At 44.4% G+C, this 25235-nt stretch overlaps 2 protein-coding genes across 7 annotated transcripts in view; one reads left to right on the top strand and one right to left on the bottom strand.

The window, feature by feature from the left end:
* Positions 1 to 3549, top strand: part of apba1a (amyloid beta (A4) precursor protein-binding, family A, member 1a) — a 39983-nt gene extending 36434 nt beyond the window's left edge. For all 5 annotated transcript variants that reach the window (XM_076998002.1, XM_076998001.1, XM_076998000.1 and 2 more), the window contains one exon: positions 97 to 3549. In XM_076998002.1, coding sequence (XP_076854117.1) covers positions 97 to 168 — 72 coding nt within the window. In that variant the 3' untranslated portion in view covers positions 169 to 3549. The remainder of the gene's footprint in view (positions 1 to 96) is intronic.
* fam189a2 (family with sequence similarity 189 member A2) lies at positions 3537 to 23474 on the bottom strand. Of its 2 annotated transcripts, XM_076998004.1 has the most exons (11): positions 22932 to 23473; positions 21057 to 21113; positions 15035 to 15145; positions 12837 to 12956; positions 12301 to 12408; positions 11948 to 12081; positions 9401 to 9596; positions 8859 to 8931; positions 6481 to 6621; positions 6063 to 6361; positions 3537 to 4642 (listed from the first exon to the last, which is right to left on the bottom strand). In XM_076998004.1, the coding sequence occupies exons 1-11, from the start codon at positions 23229 to 23231 to the stop codon at positions 4382 to 4384; spliced, it is 1800 nt and encodes a 599-aa protein (XP_076854119.1). In that variant the 5' UTR covers positions 23232 to 23473; the 3' UTR covers positions 3537 to 4381. The 2 variants fall into 2 exon arrangements, with proteins under 2 accessions (XP_076854119.1, XP_076854120.1); XM_076998005.1 differs by lacking the exon at positions 15035 to 15145 and having other exon boundaries at positions 22932 to 23474.
* Between the last annotated feature and the right edge of the window lie 1761 nt (positions 23475 to 25235).

Here is a 25235-nt window from a genome sequence, read left to right as displayed (position 1 = left end):
GGAGCACCCCGCCTTCCTGGGCGTGCCATCGGATCACGGGCTGTTGCCATGACGGCGCAGCGTGATCTTTACGTCCGTCTGTCTTTCTCCAAACAGATCCACATGAAGACCATGCCAGCCGCCATGTACCGTCTGCTGACAGCCCAGGAGCAGCCCGTTTACATCTAAACCGATGGCGCGACCCCGTGACTTCCTGACCTGTCCTCGTCTGACCCCTCCCCTAATCCTGACCTGAACTTCCTGTGGACTTCGAGTGAGCGATCCAGCCGAAGTTCTGGTGTTCCGTGAACTTCTCCTTTTCTTTCTTTTTTGCCTCTCTCTTCTTCTCTCCTTTCCTCTCCTCTCAGCGTGAAATTGTTCAGTTTGGCGTGGCCCCACACGTCAGGTGTAAAATGGCAACGGAGAGACTGACAGAGAGAGAGAGAGAGAGATTGAGCACACAGCTTCCAGCTGTGAATGCGAAACATGGCCCTTCCTCGGTTTGTCTCCTCTTCCTCCATGTTCAAACGTGTGCTGCCTCCTCTGCCCCAAACAGGCAGCGCTAGGTTGTGTCATCCGTGAGAAAACACACACACGACTTGCCTTTTCACCTTTAACTTTCTGCCCCCATCCCCAACACCCCTTTGTTATTTATTTGAATGTGGCAACCATCAAACATTCCAGCTTCTCTGTCATCCAATCTCGTTTCAAAAGGGCAGCTGTCCAAGGAAGAGAGTGTGTAAAAGTGGACCAAATGTTTAATGGAAACTGTGTTCTCCGAGTGTGAATTCATGAGTATAATGGATAATTAGATTGAACAGGATAGCTCTCTGCTCCCGAAGAAATGTTGAATTCCATATGGTATATAATGTACAATGTGGACTATTAATGCCTTAACCAAGTCATAATGCCATATTTGAAAGAGGAAAATCAGATCATAGGTTTTCAGTGCATGATACACCATGGAGAAACATGAGAAGATTGATCTTCTGATTTGACATGATGGAAAATGTTATTTAGGTCTGGCTGGTAGGGCATCATAACCAAATTTCGTAGAAATTAACTAGTCTACTGATTAAAATCGATTCAAAACTCAATTATAGTTACTACTGATTTTTGTTTGGTGTGATGCTTAGGGTGCAACCATGGAAACTTGATTTTTATTCATTTTTACTTCAAAAAATTTTTATTTGTTGTTTCCTGTCACATATAATCGATATTTTGTGACTGGTCTGGAATCGTTTTCACAGTGTCCTGGTGTACAGAACACATTTGCTTTGACTACTTTCTATTTTTTCTTACTGATCCTTCATGTTTAAGGATGATACTGCTATTTTAATTAGTTCATATTTTTAGTATTTTATTTAAGTTTTAAAAATTTATACTTGAACAAAAATGATTTGAAGAAATCTCTGCCTGTAAAGATGTCTTACGTTGACTTTTACAATATTTTATTGCTTTTCTTTCCTCCCACTGAGACACCAGTCTTTTTTACCTCATCATAAATACTGTAGTACCGTTGTGACGGCGTCGGTCAAGAGTTTACGTTTACCATGTCACAGGTTATGTGACCTCATACTCTTGTGTAATATGTGACATCATGGCTTTAGATGTGTGTAAATGATCTCATGAAGCCATCCAGATCAGGCTAGAGTTTTTAAGTTTAGTCAAGAAAATGTGGACTAGTCCTAAAAGCTCTCAAGGAATCTGTTCAAGTGAACAGTGTAGATCGGTCTGGATTGGGACCAGTCGATCTCCTTGAAAAGATAGACCCTCTTTGATGTAAAAGAACCCTTCTGACAAACTCTGATGTAAAGATTTAATAAGTAAGCACAGTTTTTGCAGGTCATATACGATTTTGCGCACCTCAAGCTATGACCTGTTCTCCTTATTATATAATCTGTCTCTCAAAGCTGCAAATCCAATGTTGTGCACTATTATTGTTGAGCTACAAGAAGATCCTTGATCTTCATGAAGATCCTTTACTAAAAGAGCAACTCTTCTATCCTGGAATGTCATTGCAGTTTGCTGCAAGTGGGTGTGTCTCTTTCCATGTGGGCGTGTCTCTTTCATTAGTGGGCGTGCTACCACCTCCTTTTCTTGTAAGGTGGGTGTGTATCATGGACCCACCTTCTTCTCTTATCCAGTTCATGCGTGCGCACACACACACATTCTAGACATTCTATAATGGTACGTTCTACGATGCACAAGAAATCTCACAGTATTGCTGTGGAGGTGCACCAGAAGTTCACCAGAATTCGTATCCACAAGCTGCTCCCTTGTGCAATTTGCTCCTAGCTTTGAGCTCCCTAGACATACCGGCCTTACTATTTCTAACATTTTTTTTTCTGTCTAATTGTCATGAAGCATTGAAGCATAGGAAAGGTGGCCTGACTGGACCTTTTGTTTATTTTGATATTTGTTTGTTTTTGTTTTGTTAAGCATGGTCTATCATGTCATTGGTATGCATTTCCATTTATGCTTGTAGTGGGTGTGATGTGTGAAAACAAATTTACTCCACCTTAAGACAAAACCAGCTGGATAACTATAAACAAATCTAATTATATATTTATATATACATATACAGTCTGGTATACACATCCAGTTATTATGCACAGTTGTACAGTTCAGAATGACATGCAATGCTAGTCTGACAGGTGTAGGACTCTGTCTAAACGTGGGGGTATTTCCTTGATGAACTGCTAAGATTCCGGCTAAGAGACACGTGTATCCGAGTGATCTCTATTTAGCTGAAAATTGTGATACAGTTTCGGCTCATTGCAATATGGTCCGTTGTTCCGTTCGGCTAATTTGTGACAATATGCATAGCAAAAAGCATGATGCAGATAAACATCAAATCGAACTGAATGTGGAAAGATGTGGTAGAGTATGAAAAAGTTTGTGTTTATATCAGAGTGATAATGCTTCACCGTGTGTGTAGGTGGGAGAACTACTCTTCAAATGTAAACAACCTTACACCTCAAAGTACAACATTCAAAGTCCCAGACGTCTGCACTGTACAATATGTAAAAAAAGAAATAAAAAAAATAAAAACATAAAAAACAGGACATTCTGTGGGAAATCTGGTCAAATTAGCAAGCTTTAATGCCGCTGATGGCTTTAGTGCTGGTTCCTATGAATGGCTTATTCGGTGAATTACTGTAGTTACACAAGTGGATTGATATGGCGTGTTATGGTTATTAATGAAGAAGATAACCCTTTTATGTGTAGGACACATGGATAAGACAGACACAGGAGTGTGGATAATGCATATGGGATCTCCCAGGACTGCGTTGTTGAAATAATTACGAGAGGAACTCGAGGCAGTTGTTGCAGTGGGTTTAACTGTAGTGTTTATTATGCACTCTGAATGTATTCCAACTTATATCTATGTTTGTCTGTATGTCTAAGGTAAAGAGGTAGGGGGGGAACCCCTTTCTGTAAGGCACTGGCAGTGTTTATTTATTTGCTAGCTTTTCTGTGATGAATTATTGAGCCACATTCCTTCGTCATAGCAGGAATGTTTGTAACAGTATTTAAAAACAATAAAATGACTTACTGATAAACACAGGATGACTGCTGGTCTTGCCTTGAAAGAATCCAATCTTTGCAAGTTTGTACTGCAATAATTCCATTTTATTGTTGCACAAAAAGCTTTGAAAGTTAATTTTTTTTAGTGTTTATTTGTCCATTTTAGATTTTTATGACACGGTTATCATGGCTTTAAATCTCACAGCTTCATTTTGACCTATAAGGGCTGGCCATCCGTCAGCTGTCTGGGTTTGAGACCTTGCAAGTCTCACCAAGCAGGAAGCGGCATGATTCTCAACTCCACACTGTCGTGAGGCTACTCTGCTCATCTTTAAGACATATCACTGCACTCTGAATTTCCGCAAGCAAGACAGTAGATGGAATACTGAAGATAAATGTGCAAAGAAAACTCAAACATTTAGAATATTAATAAAAATTACATTACAAATTAATCTGCATTTTGTATCAAATTAAAAAAACATTTGTGGACAAAAAACTATAGGATGACTAAGTCTCAAAACTGCTCCAGACTGATTTTTATATAAAACTGGATCAATCCATGTTCCAGTGTTTTATGTGAAACAGTGCATAATTTCTAACAAAACATGATCAATAATATCCAGCAATAATGGGTGTGTTGCTTTACAATGCATTCCAACTGAAATATACCACTGCTTATGCACGACACAGAAAACTCAAATCTGTCAATACTGCAACCCACCAAACACACACACACACACCTCTGTAATAAAAAAAAGCCATAAGATAATTAAAACCACAAATTAAATGACACTTTGTTTGAGCTTCCTGCCGCAAAAGGCACAAGACGTTCCTCAGCTCCAGAGCAGACTGCCAAGTCTTTCTTTAGCTTTCAGATAACGGTTTCCCGGGACACTCCTATCAGGCTGTGGGGTCGCTCGTGCGGGGGGCGCCGGGCCTCGGACCGTGAGCTGGACCGGGCCTTGCTGTTGACCGCATGCAGCTCGGTCCAGGTGAAAGTGCTGAGATCACCGCAGCTCCGCAAGTGGAGCAGGGCGGGCCGTTTGCGTAGGGGCAGCGTGGTAAAGGTGCAGTCCCGGGGCAGATGTCTGACCTGGGCCGTCCCTGCTGACCCTCCGCTCCCGGCCATAACCTGGGGGAAAGAAGCCATAGCTGGATGTCTAAGACTACATGTATTATATCTTAAGCGCTAACCTCAACTATGGAGTGTGTGCCTTAAATTGTAAAGGCGTTTTCTTTAAAAACAGCAGCGTGTATTAAGATGCACTGTAGGCTACAATGGAATATTGTACCATGTTTTCTTTAATATATAATTAGGCCACGTGTAATCACCTGTAACTACTAATCTTGTTTTTCGTTAGCTTACAATGAACCCTTCATATCTACAAGGTGCCATGTTTCTACACAAGCCCAGGACGCTCAAACCAAAGACGGTGTTCTGGCTTTCGCATTCTTACGTTGAAATGAATTTTCTCCCGCTATAACGGCGTCAGAAAGTGGAAAGAATCACAATCAGTATTTTGTGCTCTGACATGAGAATCCAAATGTTCAATTGAGGATTATATCATTTAGCACAAGAAAAAGCAAGGGTAAATCCTCGCCCTCAAAAACGGGAAAACACGCATGAACAATCAAACATAAACGGGACAGGCGATTGCAGAAAAGCAGGTGGAAATCGAAGATGGAAATTGCCAATCGCCAAAGGTGTGTGTCTTCTGCAGGACAGGACAGGTAATGGGTCGCACCAGTGCAATTGGTTGTTTGATGGTTTTAACTAGAATATAGGCATGGGCATATTTATGAACTCAAGTAACAACCTTTTCATCCTGTGAAAATAATTTAAAAAAATCAGGTAACTAATATTTAATGTCTGCTCATTTTATGCTATAAATCATTTTTAGGTAAATTAGGTTAAGTTAAATGTTAGCATAAGACTTGCAGTTAGCAGGAACTGCTATTCTACATTCAACCCTCCTCCTAACTGTACTTACTTAGATATGTTTCTTAAGAAATGATAACGGAGCTCATCAACATTACCGATCTCTAAGATCATCTGCCTCCAATTACCTGTCTGTCCCCACTGTCCGCTTAAGCACCATGGGGGGCAGGGCTTTTAGTAACTCTGCTCTGCTTAAGAAACTCTGACTCTATTACGTATTTTAAGTTAGGTCTCAAAACATACTTGTTTAGAGTTACCTTTAATGTATGATTCCGATCTTCTGTTTATTTTATCCATTATTTTAATCTATTTGTACCATTTCTCTGTCTTAATTTTTCATTTATTATTATTATTATATAAGGTGACCTTGAGTGTCAGAAAGGTGCCATCAAATAAAATTTATTATTTATTATTATTGTATGTCGTCACTTTACTTATGACTACTGGGCGTGGTTGTAAACATGAGGTGATGAGGGACAGGGTACCGTCTGCTATCTGAAACATCACTGCTAAATGCCTTTGGATGAAAAAAAAAAACCTTGTACATTTCAGCTTCACAAATGCAAAATAACCTTTTTTAAAATCAGTTGTGGTCTAATCTGAAGTGTCTCACCTGGTCTATGAGGCAGGCACAGCGAAGCACCTCGTCCATGTGCTCTTCATCAGAGCGCAGAACAGTTGTGATGCTGTCGATCAGTTCCTGCACCTCTGGCGTGAGACTGCACGTAGATGATTGTTGCAGGAACTGGGCCACCAGTAGCTGTGTGTCCCGGTAGCTCTGGAAGTCCACCATGGAGGAGGGGCGGGGCCGACGAGGGCCCCTCCCCCGCCGCAAGGTAACAGCGCCCGGCACTGGCACAGGCCCCGCCCCCGTCCCTACGTCTGTCTGTGTAGCTACCTCACAGCTCATTACTGTGGGGTAAAGAGAACACAACGTAATTACAGGGGAGAGAAATGAATTCCAAAGGCCTCCATTACAGGGTAAGGGCTCTGGGTGTGCACACACTCCTGTTCTGAACTTGTCCGGGTACCTTTGGCTGTCAGGTCTAGGAGAACGGGGTCACTGTTGGACCTGCGTATCCGTGACCTGTGGGCCTGCCTGCTGGTGAGGGCCGGGATGGGTAGCTGTGTGGGTGCTGTGGGGCCCGCTGTGGCCCCCGGTGGACACCTGCCTGAGGACAGCAGAGATCAGCCCTTTTAGAACGTGAATGCATCGTATGACAGAAGCGGAAAAAATACAAATTCAGGGAGGATCTGATGTGGACAGCTTGATTGAGCTATAAACTGAAACAGCTGTTAAGCTCAAGGTTCACTAAACTGTTGTTATACACTCACTGGCTACTTTATTAGGTACACCTTACTAGTACCGGGTTGGACCCCCTTTTGCCTTCAGAACTGCCTTAATCCTTCGTGGCAGATTCAACAAGGTACTGGAAACATTCCCCAGAGAGTCTGGTCCATATTGACATGTTAGCATCACACAGTTGCTGCAGATTTGTCGGCTGCACATCCATGATGTGAATCTCCCGTTCCACCACATCCCAAAGGTGTTCTATTGGACTGACATTTGGTGACTGTGGAGGCCATTCGAGTACAGTGAACTCATTGTCATGTTCAAGAAACCAGTCTGAGATTTGCACTTTATGACATGGCGCGTTATACTGCTGGAAGTAGCCATCAGAAGATTGGGACACTGGTCATAAAGGGATGGACATGGTCAGCAACAATACTCAGGTAGGCTGTGGTGTTGACACAATGCTCAATTGGTACTAATGGGCCCAAAGTGTGCCCGGAAAATATCCCCCACACCATTGCACCACCACCAGCCTGAACCGTTGATACAAGGATGGATGGATCCATGCTTTCATGTTGTTGTCGCCAAATTCTGACACCATCCGAATGTCCCAGCAGAAATCAAGATTCATCAGACCTGGCAACATTTTTCCAATCTTCTATTGTCCAATTTTGGTGAGCCTGTGTGAATTGTAGCCTCAGTTTCCTGTTCTTAGCGGACAGGAGTGGCACCCGGTGTGGTCTTCTGCTGCTGTAGCCCATCCACCTCAAGGTTCGATGTGTTGTGTGTTCAGAGATGCTCTTCTGCATGTCTCGGTTGTAATGACTGGTTATTTGAGATACTGTTGCCGATCTATCAGCTTGAACCAGTCTGGCCATTCTCCTCTGACCTCTGTCATAAATAAGACATTTGCGCCCACAGAACTGCTGCTGACTCGATATTTTCTCTTTTTTGGAACATTCTCTGTTAACCCTAGAGATTGTTGTGCATGAAAATCCCAGTAGATCAGCAGTTACTGAAATACTCAGACCAGCCTGTCTGGTACCAACAACCATGCCATGTTCAAAGTCACTTAAATCACCTTTCCTACCCATTCTGATGCTCGGTTTGAACTGCAGCAGACCATCTTGGCCATGTCTACATGCCTAAATGCATTGAGTTGCATCAATGAACAGACATTTGCGTTAATGAGCAGTTGGACAGGTGTACCTAATAAAGTGGCCGGTGAATGTATAAACCACATGGAACCGTAGACACAAAGAAGTAAATACATGTATCAAGGCAATGAGTATTTTCTAGTTTCAGTTGTAAGCCGTTTGTTGCAAATGTATATATGTACAGACTTAAATAGACAGTTCAATGCATAATATAATCATAGTCCCAGCAAAAACGTCTACACTGAATATACTTGGAAAGAGTTTGAGGAGGAACGTTTACTGTCTTCCTTGTGAACTCAGTGCTGCTCTGATCTCTCAGCTTCCTAAGCAGGCCAGCTTATCAGGTGTCTGCTGAACAATAACCAGATGCTTAAAGAAGTCCTAAAAATATACACGATAGATAGAAACAAAGACGGAGTATTCGGTCATTAAAGCAATCTGAGTGCATGCAAAATGTCCTTCAGCACTTCAGCTTAAACGTCAGCTGAAATCAGCAGGGTCTTCGTTTCCTGTTCCGCAGTGCTGTATGCTGGCAGAGGAGTTGTGGAAAAAAAGAGAGATAGAGCAAGTGAGAGAGAGAGAGATAGGGGGGAGAACTATATAACACCTTCCTTTTTACTTTTTACATGGGTGACAGTTGTGGGTGACCATAATTGTGTCCTACACCACTTGCCTGTGTTGAGTAACTAGAAACTCGAAAGACAAACAATACTGTTATCAGCGGTCTCTGCCCAAGGACACTGTTCACATACTCATGGTATTACATGAGTGTAGGCCACAGCCTTCAACGAGATGTCCTGCTGGGTACTGAGGCAGAATGGCGGGACAGATTTCACAGTCTACATTCCTCTGGAGATGTTTTTTTAGACAGCACAACCTGTGTACGCAGTGGATCTGCATTTCCGTCGTGCTTAATTGCGGAAAAACAACGCGGGCGAAAGAAAAGCTTGTTGCTCACCGTCGTTTGCTATATCCGTCTCTGGGCAGCGCGAAAGTCCTTCGGTTGGATCCGACACTCGACCCTCGGAGCCCTGCGCCGGATATAAACACAAAGGGCGTGTCCGACTTCATGGTTGAGCGCACGCCAGTGTAAGCACACACCTTCTGCACGTTAGTGGGTCTGCTGAGAGCCCACAGAAGAGAAGACTGAACCATCTGGCAAACCATCTGCTGCTCGTAAGACCAACATCGTGAACGCGATTGTGATTATGCTGAGTGTATGTGTTCACGGCTCATATGGTATCAAACATCTAGCAGGAATGATCACAAACTTATTCTTTGTTCCTGCATTCAGTGATACAATTGCTATTTATTTAAACAACATAATTACAGAACCATTAACATTATTGTAATAAATTAACAACTAAACAAATCTTGCAAACCTTAAGAATCTAACAGTGCTGGTAGTGGTTGGTCAAACAAAACCAAAAAACTAAATCAACCCGCATGCTTGCTAATCCGTAGCTACATCTAGCCATAGCTACACCCAGGCGTGCTCACCTGAAAGGGCGGGGCCTCCGTCTGAGAGGGAGTGGCCTCCGTCTGAGAGGGCGCGGTCTCCGTCGAAAAGGGCGGGGCCTCCACCGCAACGACAGCCTCGTAAGGGGGAGGAGGATCCAGGGGACAGAAGACCTCCACACCTTTGATCCGCGCTCCGTATATATGAGGGAGTGGGATCACGTTGTCCCCAAACATCCTGGCCAAGCAGACACGTATCTCATCAGACACGGAGACGCGTGGGCTGCGTCGGGCACCAGGTTAAAGACGTGGGCCGTCTACACGCAGCCCGCCCCTCCCTGCGCCCCTCTGACACCGGGGGACATTTTGTCGCAAGCCGTTACGCTCCCTGAGAACATTTACTATGCTGTACAGAATGGAATGCACTTGAAGGGGATTTCACGGTTGTCGTGCCAAAGAATTAGGACAGCCCTTCAACCAGCTGTAGGTGGTGTGTGTGTGTGTGTGTGTGTGTGTGTGTGTGTGTGTAGAGGGCTCTAATCCCAGTATGAGTTGTGGAGAGCTGGTATGAGGTAGAATACGATATTAAATCTGTCTGGCCGAGACCACATCCACTTGATTGTTTTTCATTTTCCTCCTGTTTTCATTGATCTATTACTTTAAATATTCAATAAACAACAATTTTTGTTCTTCCAAAAAGTTTTTCGTATTAAATTAAATAAATGTTACATTGCATTACTGCAATGTTATGGAAATACACAAATCAGGGTTATGAATATTATGAATTGTGCTCTCAACATACATAAAACAGTGACAACTCATGGGAGGTGAAGACCTTATGACGATGAGTGTGTGGTTTGTGGTGAGGGTGTGGTTGACGATGAGGGTGTGGTTGAAGGTCAGGGTATTGTTGACGATGAGTGTGTGGTTTGTGGTGAGGGTGTGGTTGACGATGAGGGTGTGGTTGAAGGTCAGGGTGTGGTTGACGGTGAGGGTGTGGTTGAAGGTGAGGGTGTGGTTGAAGGTCAGGGTATTGTTGACGATGAGTGTGTGGTTGATGATGAGGGTGTGGTTGACGATGAGGGTGTGGTTGAAGGTGAGGGTGTGGTTGACGGTGAGGGTGTGGTTGATGGTCAGGGTGTGGTTGAAGGTGAGGGTATTGTTGACGATGAGTGTGTGGTTTGTGGTGAGGGTGTGGTTGACGATTAGGGTGTGGTTGAAGGTCAGGGTGTGGTTGAAGGTCAGGGTGTGGTTGACGGTGAGGGTGTGGTTGACGGTCAGGGTGTGGTTGACGGTCAGGGTGTGGTTTGTGGTGAGGGTGTGGTTGAAGGTCAAGGTGTGGTTGAAGATGAGGGTGTGGTTGATGATGAGCGTGTAGTTTGTGGTGAGGGTGTGGTTGAAGGTGAGGGTGTGCTTGACGGTGAGGGTGTGGTTGATGGTGAGGGTGTGGTTGACGATGAGGGTGTGGTTGAAGGTGAGGGTGTGGTTGACGGTGAGGGTGTGGTTGATGGTCAGGGTGTGGTTGACGGTCAGGGTGTGGTTGAAGGTGAGGGTATTGTTGACGATGAGTGTGTGGTTTGTGGTGAGGGTGTGGTTGACGATTAGGGTGTGGTTGAAGGTCAGGGTGTGGTTGAAGGTCAGGGTGTGGTTGACGGTGAGGGTGTGGTTGACGGTCAGGGTGTGGTTGACGGTCAGGGTGTGGTTTGTGGTGAGGGTGTGGTTGAAGGTCAAGGTGTGGTTGAAGATGAGGGTGTGGTTGATGATGAGCGTGTAGTTTGTGGTGAGGGTGTGGTTGAAGGTGAGGGTGTGCTTGACGGTGAGGGTGTGGTTGAAGGTGAGGGTGTGGTTGATGGTGAGGGTGTGGTTGATGGTGAGGGTGTGGTTGACGGTCAGGGTGTGGTTGAAGGTCAGGGTGTGGTTTGTGGTGAGGGTGTGGTTGAAGGTCAGGGTGTGGTTGAAGATGAGGGTGTGGTTGATGGTGAGCGTGTAGTTTGTGGTGAGGGTGTGGTTGAAGGTCAAGGTGTGGTTGAAGGTCAGGGTGTGGTTGAAGGTCAGGGTGTGGTTGAAGATGAGGGTGTGGTTGAAGGTCAGGGTGTGGTTGATGGTCAGGGTGTGGTTGACGGTCAGGGTGTGGTTGAAGGTCAGGGTATTGTTGACGATGAGTGTGTGGTTTGTGGTGAGGGTGTGGTTGACGATGAGGGTGTGGTTGAAGGTCAGGGTGTGGTTGACGGTGAGGGTGTGGTTGATGGTGAGGGTGTGGTTGACGATGAGGGTGTGGTTGAAGGTGAGGGTGTGGTTGACGGTCAGGGTGTGGTTTGTGGTGAGGGTGTGGTTGAAGATGAGGGTGTGGTTGATGGTGAGCGTGTAGTTTGTGGTGAGGGTGTGGTTGAAGGTCAAGGTGTGGTTGAAGGTCAGGGTGTGGTTGAAGGTCAGGGTGTGGTTGAAGATGAGGGTGTGGTTGATGGTGAGCGTGTAGTTTGTGGTGAGGGTGTGGTTGAAGGTCAGGGTGTGGTTGAAGGTCAGGGTGTGGTTGAAGGTCAGGGTGTGGTTGAAGGTCAGGGTGTGGTTGACGTCTGCCAGAGCAGCTACCTGCGAGCCAGCCGCGGGGTACAGGAGTAGATGGCAGAGAAGTAAGATGGAGGAGGTGCGGGTGCTACAAATTCCTCCGGATCAGAGATGCGTGGTTGCTCCTCTCCCTCTTCTGGAATGTTCTGCACCTCCACCTGCCAGAACGCAATAAAGTTCCCACACGCATCAGCTGCTGAGCACGAGGCGCCGGTTACTGGACGCCCATGTAACATTCACCACGTCTGAATCAGAGGAGTCCCAGTATAACCGGGATCACGCGGAGGAATTCGTATGTCGCCGTGTAAAAAACCACATCAGTTTTAAGCGTGAATTTCACCTTTAAGTCTTGATGACACTGAACTAGGAGCTCTCACCGTGCACGGCCGCCCGGCTGAGAAGATCTGGAGGTAGCGCAGGCCGGCTGCGATCAGACACACTGCTGTGGTCAGCGCATTCAACGCGCACAGCGCAAACAGAACTTTCTGGAACAAACAAGCACAGAATGTAATGAAGCCTGTGGAACTGCACCCAGATACACCACGTGCTGCATTTCACAGCAGAGACCCACACCTGCGTTCAGCCAGGGAGGTTTTAATGTAACCATTAATGTAAGGGAGTGTGTCAAAAAGTATGCAAGGCTCATTAATGTAAGGCACCGTGTCTAAAGAGAATACATGCACCATTAATGTAAGGGAGCACATCTAAAGAGTATGTAAGCGTCATTAATATAAGGGACTGTGTATAAAAAGTATGTATGGACCATTAAAGTAAGGGAATGTGTTAAAAGAGTACATACAGACCATTTATCTAAGGGACTGCGTATAAAGAGTTCGCACGGATCATTAATGTAAGGGAGTGTGTCTAAAGAGGCAGTAAAGTAATGCATTATTCCTGACAATCAGGCCCAAACCTTGAGCAGGATTCTCATCGTCCCGCACGAGTGGCCGGCATAAATCCGTAGCAGCTTGTCGTCCTGGCACTGGCTGCTCGGGCTCTCGGTGCAGCAGTTGCAGACGTCTGCGCGTTCGCTCTGCAAACACATTCAGACGCTCCGCAAATCTGGCATCCGTTGAGGCACATAATCCGCTAATGGCTGTTAACAGCCTGGCATCTGTCTGTGCACCCGCGCCGTTCGCCAGCCGCCCACTCCGCCCTGACCCGGGCACTACAGCACTGGCACTGACACGGTACCGCAGTGGTAGTGGGTGTTTGGATTCGGTGTTTGAGTGGCGGGCACAGCACTGATGCTGGTGTTTATAAGTGTGAGTGTTGCAGCGGGCCAACCACACCCATCGTGCCAACCACACCCATCGTGCCAACACTGATCCACTGGTCAGGTTGACGTACACACATACAAGTACAAGAACTGTTGTTGACTGTTCGTGCTCACCATTAAGGTTCAAATTTCCACGACAGAATACATGGACTATGGTTTCTAACCATACTGGTGTCTTTAAGAAAGAAATAAACAAGGGTTTAAGGGTCTCATGCTGTGGCTGGCTGAGCTATTGCTGCCCAGAGATAATGTGGAGAACTGCAGAAGAGCAGAGCTACTGTAGCCCAGCCAGGTAGGACATTAGAGCAACAACACTTCAACCTGCAGACCAGAACCTGGACACACCTAAAGATCTGATTCAGGAGCAGGTGACAAAGCCAAGACTGCAGTCTCTGTGACTCAGGGAGTGAGTGAGAGAGAGAGAGAGAGAGAGAGAGAGAGGGGGATACAGGGAGAGATAGAGAGAGAGATACAGAGAGAGAGAGAAGCAGGCCTGTGTGTAGGTCAGCTGAAGGATCTGTTTCAGCGTTTGAGGATACACGACTTCAAGCTCTATTTCAGGGATGTGTGTCTGTCTGACTTTGACTCACTCTGCTCAGAGTCACAGTTTAAAGCTGGACAAGGCTGTGGATTATGCGCTAGGCTAACCTAGCTAACCCAGATGGGCCCATGGGCACCATCTTACAGTGGATTATAATAACAAACTGTTGTCATGGAGCTGGAGCTATTCTATGCTTGAATTTCAGGATATGTGTAATATGGGAATATCAAAATAAACCAAGATAAGGCCCGTATTAAAACGCTGTATGCTAGCGTGTTATGAAAGAGGTGTGCTGAGAAGAGAGAGTAGGGTAAAGAAGGTAAGAGAGAGGGGCAGAGCAGGATAAAGAGGGTAAGAGAGGGGCAGAGCAGGGTAAAGAGGGTAAGAGCGGGGCAGAGCAGGGTAAAGAGGGTAAGAGAGATGGGTAGAGCAGGGTAAAGAGGGTAAGAGAGGGGCAGAGCAGGATAAAGAGGGTAATAGCGGGGCAGAGCAGGGTAAAGAGGGTAAGAGAGAGGGGCAGAGCAGGATAAAGAGGGTAAGAGCGGGGCAGAGCAGGGTAAAGAGGGTAAGAGAGATGGGTAGAGCAGGGTAAAAGAGGGGCAGAGCAGGATAAAGAGGGTAATAGCGGGGCAGAGCAGGGTAAAGAGGGTAAGAGCGGGGCAGAGCAGGGTAAAGAGGGTAAGAGGGGCAGAGCAGGGTAAAGAGGGTAAGAGCGGGGCAGAGCAGGGTAAAGAGGGTAAGAGGGGCAGAGTAGGATAAAGAGGGTAAGAGAGAGGGGCAGAGCAGGGTAAAGAGGGTAATAGCGGGGCAGAGCAGGGTAAAGAGGGTAAGAGAGGGGCAGAGCAGGGTAAAGAGGGTAAGAGAGTGGCGCAGAGCAGGGTAAAGAGGGTAAGAGAGAGGGGTAGAGCAGGGTAAAGAGGGTAAGAGAGAGGGGCAGAGCAGGGTAAAGAGGGTAAGAGAGTGGGGCAGAGCAGGGTAAAGAGGGTAAGAGAGAGGGGTAGAGCAGGGTAAAGAGGGTAAGAGAGGGTCAGAGCAGGGTAAAGAGGGTAAGAGAGCAGGGCAGAGCAGGGTAAAGAGGGTAAGAGAGAGGGGCAGAGCAGGGTAAAGAGGGTAAGAGAGATGGGTAGAGCAGGGTAAAGAGGGTAAGAGAGAGGGGCAGAGCAGGGTAAAGAGGATAAGAGAGCGGGGCAGAGCAGGGTAAAGAGGGTAAGAGAGGGGTAAAGCAGGGTAAAGAGGGTAAGAGAGGGGCAGAGCAGGGTAAAGAGGGTAAGAGAACACAAGGCACCCTCACCAGCTGACAGAAGCTTGAACTTGACACCAGCTGAGCACCCTGACAGCAGAGGATGAAGGCAGCCAGACTTAGCAGGATGCAAACCACCGACAGCAGCACAAACAGGTTCACCTGGGAGGAGAAGAGATTGGAGGGTGGAGGAGAAGAGATGGGGTGGAGGAGAAGAGATGGGGTGGAGGATGAGATATGGGGGGGTGGAGGAGGAGATATGGGGGGTGGAGGAGAAGAGATGGGGGTGGAGGAGAAGAGATGGGAGGGTGGAGGAGAAGAGATGGGAGGGTGAAGGAGAAGATATGGGGGGGTGGAGGAGGAGATATGGGGGTGGAGGAGGAGATATGAGGGGTGGGGTGGGGTGGGGTTAGGAGAAACAGACAAAAAGGGGAAGGACAGAGTGAAAGATCCATAATCAATTTTGGTGATAATATGAACCCTGCTCGGTCTTACAGGGTTGTCCATATCCTACATAATAGCAATTCTCTTCAATCTTCAGATAAAATATCTATTCAACAAGCATTTAGTGAAATGAAAACCAGAACATGGAAATACAACATAAAACATGTTAAAACATGTTAAACATGTTAAAACCACAGACTGTATATACAGGCCTATGAGAGAGAGATCAAGAGAGAGAGAGAGAGAGAAAGAGAGAGAGAGAGAGAGAAGCAGGCCTGTTTGGGACTGTATACAGTCTGTAGTTGAATTATGTCCTCACACTGGTGTACCAACATTTCTTCATTCAGATCTTCCCAGTTAGTATTTTATAGAACTTTACACAGTTGTATAGTCCCTGCACGCTGAGGCTGTAAGCTGTCTGCACTCTACTGACCAATGCTTTCTGTGTCTTTAAAAAATAACAGATAATACAAAAACTTGTATGTGACCTTTCTGTTGTTACAGGACTACACAACCATCATCTTCCAGAAGCCATAGACAGGGATTAGGCCTGTCGCGATAATTACATTATCGACTTATCGTACGATAATTTTTTTAACCGCGATCATTTTTGCTGATGTCGATAATTGACCATTGGGTTTCCGCTCAAATTTGTTTACATGAGAATAAACTGCAACTACGTTAGATTTCAATAACGTCAATAACAGTGCCTCCACGCACACAGGTGGAGATGTGTTAGCTCGTGAACGTATTTGAGGCTAATAGGACTCGAAATAATTCGCTTTTTATCACATTATTTAATGGTTGTTTATTATAGTGACCGTAGCGCGCGACTCCGCTCACCTCGCGCGAACCTCCGCGAACGGTGAAAGCGTTGTTGTTCAAAACGATATGTGGTAGTATAAAGGAAATCCCCTCAAAAACAGTGGAAGGAACATTTACCTGACGAATTTTAATGTTTCTTTGTGTTTCAAGTTTGAAACGTGCTGGAATTTAGGCTAAAGTACTTGAAAATACTTGAAATTGTAACTACTTCGTTTCACAATAAATATCTGACTGACTGAACAGTTAACAAATACGAGCCTCTTGTAATTCCAGAATGAAACATGAGAGAACGTGAAAACGTTCTAAGATTGGGCGTTTTGAAAATAAACAACCCTTAAATGATGTGATAAAAAGCGAATTATTTCGAGTATATGTATAAATAATTAACTTAATTAAGTTTAACGTGCTGGGAAATGGACCTTTAAAGTGACGTACAAATGCTTTATGAATTAAACTCCGCATAGCCCGAATATGAACTCCGCAAACATGACTTTGTTCATTGCGCTGCGGCGCGCGAGCGCGAAGTTACAAAATTCGAGAGGTGCACTATGGAAGTTATTCTGTGTCAATATTCAAATGAAAATGTAATACGTATTTGCATTTACATGTTCCACTCATACAAGCAACTTTGAGCTCAAAATTCAAATTCAAATGCAATAATTCCATTTACATTTGCAATGTGATAGACGTCTATTCATATTTCATTTACACATACATTTTGATGCTTTATTTGTGTCTTTATTGAAATGAAAAAAAATTCCCGATTTGAATTATCAAGTTCATGTGATCATGCAAAGGTTGTATCAAAATTATAATTAAAATGCTATTCGCTTAATATGCTTTGCATTTCGTGATAACACGTTTGAAACGTAATTTTCAACCTCACCACCACGCTAAAAAGATGTCAATATTCAAACGTTAATGGAGAAATAGCGCCACCCCTGTTTGCAATAACATTACGATACCAACAGCGCTAAAACTGTGTCAAAATGCATCTTGAAAGTGCAATCCGAGCAGATTGCATTTTCATTTCCATGGTCTTCCACTATAGTCAAATTATAGTCAAATTAGATTCCACGGTTTCACTTTATTCAGCCAATCAGGTTCCACAGCTTTCCACAGCGGGCAGCCAATCAGGACGGGACTACAGCGCAGCAGTACAGGCGAGTTTTTTTAGACATGGTCACAGAAGCGCTCATTAGATTAATTCAAAGGGTAGCAGACGAGTCCTTATGGTGAATTTACACTACATTAGTGTGAAAGTTTAATCGATCAAGTGGCAGACATATCAGCCTTATCTGGCGCTGATGTGACTGTTATTGCCAAATTGAGCGCTGTGGCAGAGCAACTGTGTGCCTCAAACTACGGAGGTACAACGGCCGACCTCCGTGAAGCGTCTCGTGTGATCAGAAACAGAAAACCATTTCTGCTCGTTAATGCTGGTTTATTTAAATAAACATTTGTGCTGTCGTATTTTTAAAGTTATAAAGCGGTAATGCCTCGATGAGTGATGTTATCTAGAATCCCCCAGCGTCCCTGTTTAGTGTGGTTAATGCCACAGACGCGGCATAATTACCTGAACCCGCAGGTAATCCTCTACCAAGCTTTGATCTTTAACGTACTTGTAATCATGACGCGAGCAGAAATTTTAGAAGCGAGCAAAAAACTGAAACGCGCACTGAAAACAGGGAAGTGAGCGCACTTAACAGTGCTCGGTTTTCTTGATTTTGCGTGCTCAGTGTGTCTGATTTGCTTGATTGAATCTTATCTTTGCGCTCTCATATTAAAGATCGCAATCTCATTCCATACTACACATTGTGGGTTCATAGATTGCCCTTGTTTGAGTCGAGTGGTCCTTATGTTTTCATGCCTTGGTAAGTCCTTAGTATAAGCTTCCGTTGTCTACGTTTCATGCCTTTCCCTAGTCTCAGACTATACCTTTGGGGTTCATAGATTGTGTTTGTTTAATCGAGTGTTCAGTGTACATTTTTATTCTTTGGTCTGTCTTTCGTACGAGTTCTTTTCCTCTACGTTATAGTTTGCCTAGGTCTCAAACTACATCTTATGCCCGGTTCACATTACACGATTTTAGGCTGGTTCTTCAGTCGCCGACTGTTTTTTGTAGATCGCCGACAGAAACTGTGGTCGGAGGCAAATCGGCGATCACTCGGCGCTCGCTCAGTCGTGTAGTGTGAACTGCTGAAAGACGCTCGTCGACTTGCAGACGACCGGCAGATATCTAGCATGTTTAATATCTAGCCCAGTTGGCGGCTGAGAGTCGGCAGCAGCGTCTAGCTACAGCCAATGGGAACGCGGGGAGAGAACCGCGGCACCGCTGAAGATATCTCTGAAGAATGTAAAAAACTTTCAAGAATGCTTTCAAAACAGTAACCCAGCAAACACACAATCCTCACCTTTCTTACAACTTTACTACAACACTGTGTTTAAGTTATTGTGACAGCACTGGAGAAATAGTGCGATTGATTATATCTATGTTCACTGCAACGGAGAGATGAAATAATTCTGGCAACTTGGGACTATGGAGTGTTTAAACGGTAAAAAAAAAAATAATAACGAAAATGTGGAGTACATGTACATTGTTTTTTTCTTTATGTGGTGTTGCTGGTTCTCACGAGAGTTTCGTTTTCGTGTTCTCGTGTTTTTGGACAGCCAGATGAGTCGGCAATTCTCCAGTTTAATTCGTGAGCCCGCGTCGCCGATCAGTCATGTAGTGTGAAAGCCACAACTGAAAGACTCGCGATTACAGCACAACCAGTCGTGTAGTGCGAACGGCACAAAAACCTGACGACTGAAAAGTCGTGCAGTGTGAACCTGGCATTAAGGATCATAAATCAAGACCAAAAACTCGCCTGTACTGCTGAGCCAGAGCCAGAAACTATATGGCTCTGTGCTGAGCGTGCTTTAGTCCCGTCCTGATTGGCTCCCTGAGGTGGAAAGGGGAACCCGATTGGCTGAATAAAGTGGAGGGAGGTGGAATCTGATTGGAAGGCTGATGGGATCTAATTTGACTATAATTTGACTATAGTGGAAGACCATGGAAATGAAAATGCAATCTGCTCGGATTGCATTTTCAAGATGCATTTTGACACAGTTTTAGCGCTGTTGGTATCGTAATGTTAGTGCAAACAGGAGAGGCGCTATTTCTCCATTAACGTTTGAATATTGACATCTTTTTAGCCTGGTGGTGAGGTTGAAAATTACGTTTCAAACGTGTTGTCACGAAATGCAAAGCATATTAAGCGAATAGCATTTTAATTATAATTTTGATACAACCTTTGCATGATCACATGAACTTGATAATTCAAATCGGGAAATACATTTTCATTTCAATAAAGACACATATAAAGCATCAAAATGTATGTGTAAATGAAATGTGAATGGATGTCCATCACATTGCAAATGTAAATGGAGTTATTGCATTTGAATTTGAATTTTGAGCTCAAAGTTGCTTGTATGAGTAGAACATGTAAATGCAAATGCGCATTACATTTTCATTTTAATATTGAGACAGAAAAACTTCCATAGTGCACGACCTCGCGAATCGACAGTGCGCGAGGCCACCGCGATTACGTAATTTTCGCCGCGCAGACCCTCGCTCGGCTCGCGATGCGTCAAGTTTAAACCAGGCTTAAACCAGACTTAACTCGCTATATAGCCAAAGAGATGCTGCCGTTAAATACAGTCAGAAAACATTTATAAACATGCTGCAAAGATTTAACATGCAGTATGAACTGCCAAAGAAAACCTTTATCTCCCAAACTGCCATTCCAACCTTATATAATGAAGTCACGTGTTCTGAAGGAGATTAGACATCTCATTTTACTCTGCCACTACAGATATGTGGTCAAGCTCAAATATGAACCCATACATGAGCTTTACAATACATTACTGCCAACTGGTGTAATTGTATTATTATGCTACTATATTATTATTGTGGCACATTGTCTTAAAGCTCCTTTGGGGAGCCCAGAAGCAAGAAAAAAATTTTATAATGGCACTTTAAAATGACAATATTATCGTTTATCGCAATAATTTCTGGGACAATATATCGTTCTGAAAATTTTGTTATCGTGACAGGCCTAACAGGGATACAATAAAGGTGTTTTTACATTAGTTTAAGATCCATTTGTGCACTAAATCAGGACTTATGCCCGAGAACTGAAGAGCACAACCATCTGTGTGGTAGATATTCTTTATTCTATTACAGGTAATAAAAATATCATAATGGGCAGTCATGGTCCTGTGGTAGGGAACTAGGCTTGTGACCGGAGGGTCGTGAGTTTGATTCCCAGACAGGCCATGATTGAGGTGCCCTTGAGCAAGGCACCTAACCCCAACTGCTCCCCGGGCTAGGGCTAGGGCTGCCCACCGCTCTGGGCACGTGTGATCCACAGCCCCCTAGTAATCACTAGTTTGTGTGTTCTAACTGCACAGATGGGTAAAAAACGGAGGATAAATTTTGATTGCAGTGAAAAAAATCACAATTGACAAAATATGGCACATTTACATTTTCTTTACATCATGCAAAAATGAATAAACAAAATATTCTGATGATTGATGATGACTGCAGGAAAAGTGTCGTTTTGACTGGAAAAAACTGGATGTTGAAAGCTTAATTGATCGCAATTTCAGTACAGCTCCTGTCAAACACCCTCAAGGAGAGTAATTTCAGTACAGCTCCTGTCAAACACCCTCAAGGAGAGTAATTTCAGTACAGCTCCTGCATAAACACCCTCAAGGAGAGGTCGACCCAGAAGCCAAGAGATTTTGGTGAGACACGTACCAGCAGGACCATGGGACGCTTCCATGTGGTGAGGCCAATGATCCCTGAGAGGATGACCTGTGAGGAGCATGTGAGGAACAGTGAGGAACACAGTGAGGAGCACAGTGAGGAACACAGCGAGGAACAGTGAGGAACACAGTGAGGAACACAGTGAAGAACACAGTGAGGAGCACAGTGAGGAACACCATATCTTAAAACATATAACACACAGGATAATTGTTACAATCACTACAGCATCTCAACTTGAGTCAAACCCAAAAGTAAAAAAACTGTAATTTCAGCTTTGGCTTAAAAAATCAAAAGACTGAGCAGTCCTAATATGGGGGGACAAGCTACTCCAAACAGTCAGAGAAGCTATGGGAAAGACTGGATCTCATCTGGTTCTCAGTGTAGACCCAGAGATCTCAATGAGCATTAGGACAGAAGAACTAGCTTTAGTGGAATATGCACCTGCAGAACCTCTGTACAGCAAGACGGTGCCATCCCAAAAACATCTTTAAATCAATCCTAAATTTGACTGGAAGTCAGTCAAAGGACAATAGGACATGCAAAATGTAATCAAGGTTCTTCATCCCAGTTAAAAGAGGAGCTGCAGTCAACAGAGTGACAGCTGGTCTGTGCCCACATAAAACGATTTACAGTCGTCTAACTTAGAAGGGATAGAACCAGGAACTGCCTTTTCGAAATCATCCAAAGAAAAGTGGGCCTTAATGTCTTAACTGAAAGAAACAAACAAACTAATCTGCTAATCAAACCCTAGATTTTTAGCATGTTATCAATTATAGCGAGGTAACGGACCGAGGCAACTAACGTTTATGTTCATCCAAACTATCTTGGTTATATCCTCATCCAGACTAAAAATGAATCAAATTTTTAATATCATGATAGATAGATAGATAGATAGATAGATAGATAGATAGATAGATAGATAGATAGATAGATAGATAGATAGATAGATAGATAGACAAAGACAGAGACATTATCGCAGAGAACATCCTAGTTTGGGCCTGTCATAGTGAATTACTGCAGCATTAATATTTTGAGCTGGGTGCAGTGTGGTTGTGGGAGGATTCTACGGTTTTATGGCTAACATGGACCCTAAAATAAGTTTTGGGTGGAGTGGTAGAGTGTGTTATCTTTCCACAGGACTCAATATCCCTGGCGGCGCCCCTGCCTAGCAGAGCGTAGCACATACCACCTCGTTACCGTCATTTATGAGGAAGTGGGCCGGGTTTGCAAATCAAAGATGTGTGTCATCCTGAGAAAACATTAGTGTTTGCGGAGGAGTCAATCCCAACTGTTGCTAAGTGACCGGTGCAATCTTACGATATCTCATTACAATGTGTGGAGCACCTACAGAAACGCTCGACAGGAGAAATATACACGGTGCCTTCACAATGATCTCAGCTCTCACAGCTGTGTTAGGGACATGCAATCGGCTTAAACGGAACTAACTAAAGGGACAACACTGCACGAACATTTATTTACGTTTTAGAAAGGTAATACCAGATAGATTTAAGATAATCAACAATCCAGTCAAAATATGTTTTCAAAAGGTTCCTGCAGATGCCAAATTTAGTATATGCAGCATATGGTAAAACAGAAATCACGACAGAAATGTTTAGAAGTGGTTCAAAAACACATCCGTGATACACCAACCCCGTCGTGTAGATGTCATTATGCAAGAGGGATGAAGTAATATCAGCTACTTCAGTTTGGAGCGTATCTACACCCTACAGAAGATCTGGGGCGACCTAAACACTGAGATCACACTGGAACCTGTTGATGCGAACATCTACACTGAACACGATCCCCAGCCCAGGAACATTCACGAACATAACTGAGATCCGAGGGACAATCTTCCACCATACTCACTGAAGATCCGGCCCAGAACGGGCAGGACCTGGTGATGGGAGGCGAGGTGCTGAGAGACAGAGCGCCGAAGGAGAGCGCCACCATGGAGCAGCCCAGAACCAGCTGCAGCAGACCCACGGACAGCAGCGGGCGGCCCGGCAGCAGCGCCGCGCTGATCCGGCCCGGAGGTCCAGGCGCACGGCACGGAACCGCGGTCATGTAGCGATCGCGTCTTCTGTAAAACGAGTCTGAGAAATGAGGGGCCGACGAAGCCCTGGTGAAGCGACAACACGAACCGGGCAGAACTACTGGGAGAGACATCGGAACGGCGCAGCACACGTGAAACTAACGCGAACCGCTGATGGCTTCATTTTATTTCAGGTCGTGTAAACCGACGTTAATTCTGCTGGAGAGTCCGGTTGCTTGTAGAGCCATGGTCCTGTGGAGGTAGCTGGGTTTTAGGGTTTAAAATAACCACTCGCTGTGACCCGGTGCTCGGATTGCGTTTCACATTTTTTGGCAAAGCGACAAGAAAGGCGGAGGACACGGGACGCGTGGGAATGGGCCAGAACCACGGTGCTGTTCGGGCGTATGAGGGCAGGAAATATTGAAAAGTAGTACATAGTACAGTGTGTTTGTGTAAGGTTAATAAAATTAGAGAATCAAATTAAAATTGACCTAAACTTGATTATACGACTATGAAAACATATTTTGCAGTAGAGAATATATTTACAGAGACAACGGATTCTGACTAGAGCCGAGACTACCGGTTCTGAGGCTGGAAGAATTAAAAGTTCCCGAGTCAGAGGTTCGGAGCTGCGGAGGTTCCGATCGACCCGGTCCGGGCTCATTGGAGCTGATGCAACGATACCAGTCTCTGCATTTTGGTTTAGGCAACGTTATATTTACAACAGTTTTCCTATTTTAACTCCCAACGCTTTGTGTTTTGTAAAGCTGAATTCAGCCACCATATTATTCAGAGTTGGCATGAAAGCGAGGCCCAAAGTGCTCAATAAAAGACAGACTTAAACTACATTTTGCTTACATCCACAGCGTTTGAACTTATCATTCAGGTTTTGTGGCAATTTGAGACTTTAGGGTCGAGTTTTATCCAACTCTGAAAGGCTGGCTCTTGGAGTCTGATTGATATGTGGCAACCATAACGTATTTTGGATATTAAGATATCCTGATTGTTTTCAGACCCAGCTTCAATTTCTTTCAAATAGCTACCCTTACACTTAAGCATTTAGAATAACAACGGGATTTGATCTTCGTATAATGGATATGCTTGGATATAATGGATATGCTATATTCAAATGGATATGCTTTAATGGATATGCTAGGCCGTGAACCTCCTTGAAGCTTTATGGTGGCAACAGATTGAAATATGCCATGAGAAATGTAAGTTCTGACATGCACGGGACCTTTAGCACAGTTTCAGCTCACTGACAAGTCTGGGTTATGTTTACCTGCAACAAACATTAAGACCCTGTGGAGTGTGTGTGTGTGTGTGTGTGTGTGTGTGTGTGTAGGGGTGGTTGGGTCAGAGAGAGAGAGAGTGTGTGTGTGTGTGTGTGTGTGTGTGTAGGGGTGGTTGGGTCAGAGAGAGAGAGAGAGAGAGAGAGAGAGAGAGAGTGTGTGTGTGTGTGTGTGTGTGTGTGTGTGTGTGTGTGTGTGTGTGTGTGTGTGTGTCCTTACAACTGTGATAAACTTTATCTGCAAAATGTTCACTTTGGCATTCCAAATTGTTTAGCTGAACTACAAGGTCAGATTAGATTCTGAAATGTGTCTGTGTACCCAGATGTTAAAGAGACTTTCAATGTCAAAAAGACTTTGTACAATCATCAGATGGGTCATCATGTAAAATTAGCAAATAAAAGAGGAATTCAGCAGAAGATCAATACAAAACGAAAACAATAAACAAAGAAAAAAGTAATTTGGTTCTTTAGATATGGGTCCAAGTGCTACTTTAGCACCCCCACAGGCGGATGAGGGTATCTATACTTGCTTGAAAAGCTTAACCTAAAATCTGATTCCTCTAATAATCCGCATGGGGTAGAATCTGGGCAGTAAATGTAAGGTCCTCTGAATACTGCATGTGAAACTACTGCAGTGCTTACCATCTTTTAATTCTGAGGTAACTGGGCATGTTTATAGACTTGTAACCTAAACTTTACTACTGTTGGATCAAGACATTTTGGTCATGAGTGCTTAGTTCACAGTGTTAAGATCTAACTATTTCTAACAGTTATTCCTAACTGTAACCCTAATCATAGCCCCAACCCAAACTCCTGTCCTAATCCCAAACCTTCTTATCCCAAGTGC

This window comes from Brachyhypopomus gauderio, chromosome 3, assembly GCF_052324685.1.
Source record: "Brachyhypopomus gauderio isolate BG-103 chromosome 3, BGAUD_0.2, whole genome shotgun sequence".
Lineage (NCBI taxonomy): Eukaryota > Metazoa > Chordata > Actinopteri > Gymnotiformes > Hypopomidae > Brachyhypopomus > Brachyhypopomus gauderio.
Note: the sequence above shows the minus strand (reverse complement) of the source record. Positions and strands in the feature narration are given on the sequence as shown.